The following is a 1,037-nucleotide window of genomic DNA, read 5'->3' as shown; positions in this document are numbered from 1 at the left end:
CCAGCCGACACACTTTTACCCAGGTGGTCCCCTCGCAGTTTGAAGGAACCCAGGTGAAGCTAAACAGAAGCCCCTGGTGTTGGTTTCTGTCAGAAGCTTGTAGTGAGTCGGAGGATAAACATTGCCCACTGCATTCCTTTGTGTTTCCTCGTGGGCTTCTTCCTAGATCCCCACGGTGCTCGAGTTCCTGTTGTTCCCGGTCCGAAACCGTCCTCAGAAGCTCTGCGCTCCAGAGCATTTTCCAGAACGACCCTTTTCTTTCCTTCCTCCGGTGCCCCCTCTCTGCCCAGCCCATCTAGTTACAATTGTGTCTGACAGTGGGTTTGCTGCCTCTGGGAAGAAAGAAGCATGTTGGTCCTCATTAAGCAAGCTGGATCTGGATCAGAAAGTATGGCTGGCTAATGTAGAACAACTTCATTAGGATTTACCTTCCTACATTGTGAAGTCAAGGATTCATGAATGCCACTCCATTATTTTGGAGGCAAAGATGGGGCCCAAGTGTGCCTGTCTGCAGGAGAAGTTTCTGAAGCAGAAGGTGGAGGTGAGGTTTCCTAAGGAGCTGCTTTGCCAAGGGGGAAGCACCTGCAGAAGGACTGGCCCCGGACCCTGTTCGGGTTTACCACTCTGGTACGGTTAAAATCGCACTCAGAACCCCCTTTTGTACTTCAATCTCTCCATGCATGGCTCTGGTCACCCTCGATGGCAGGCATTTTCTGGTAGCTTGTCTGCAGGGTGTCCCGAGCACAGCTACTCTCCTTACATTCCTGTCACACTCGAAGTAGGTGGGGAGCAATACAGTCAGATAGGGGTGTGACTCTTGAGACTGAAAAGAACCTGTTTAGGAAAGGAGGCTGTTCATGGAGAGAACTCATACCTGAGAAGGTTCCAGGCGGTCTGTGGCAGTGGCTGGACCTCAGAGACAGAGGTCATCAACATGGGGGTACACAGAGTGGTTTGCTTTGGGAAATGAGATTCCCTGGGAGCGTAATTTGAAGTTTAAAGTGAAACTGAAAGGCCACATTCTGGGAGTGTCATAT

General features: G+C 50.7%; 1 protein-coding gene across 1 annotated transcript in view; it reads left to right on the top strand.

Annotated features, from left to right (window-relative positions):
- Window positions 1–487: 487 nt before the first annotated feature.
- Window positions 488–1,037, top strand: part of RETREG3 (reticulophagy regulator family member 3) — a 19,565-nt gene continuing 19,015 nt past the window's right edge. The window contains exon 1 of the mRNA XM_045299450.1: window positions 488–541. Within this exon, the coding sequence (XP_045155385.1) occupies window positions 488–541 (54 nt within the window). The remainder of the gene's footprint in view (window positions 542–1,037) is intronic.

This window comes from Echinops telfairi, unplaced genomic scaffold, assembly GCF_000313985.2.
Source record: "Echinops telfairi isolate 266 unplaced genomic scaffold, ASM31398v2 ScPeMD7_7458;HRSCAF=8496, whole genome shotgun sequence".
Lineage (NCBI taxonomy): Eukaryota > Metazoa > Chordata > Mammalia > Afrosoricida > Tenrecidae > Echinops > Echinops telfairi.
This window is presented reverse-complemented; position numbering and strand designations above follow the sequence as displayed.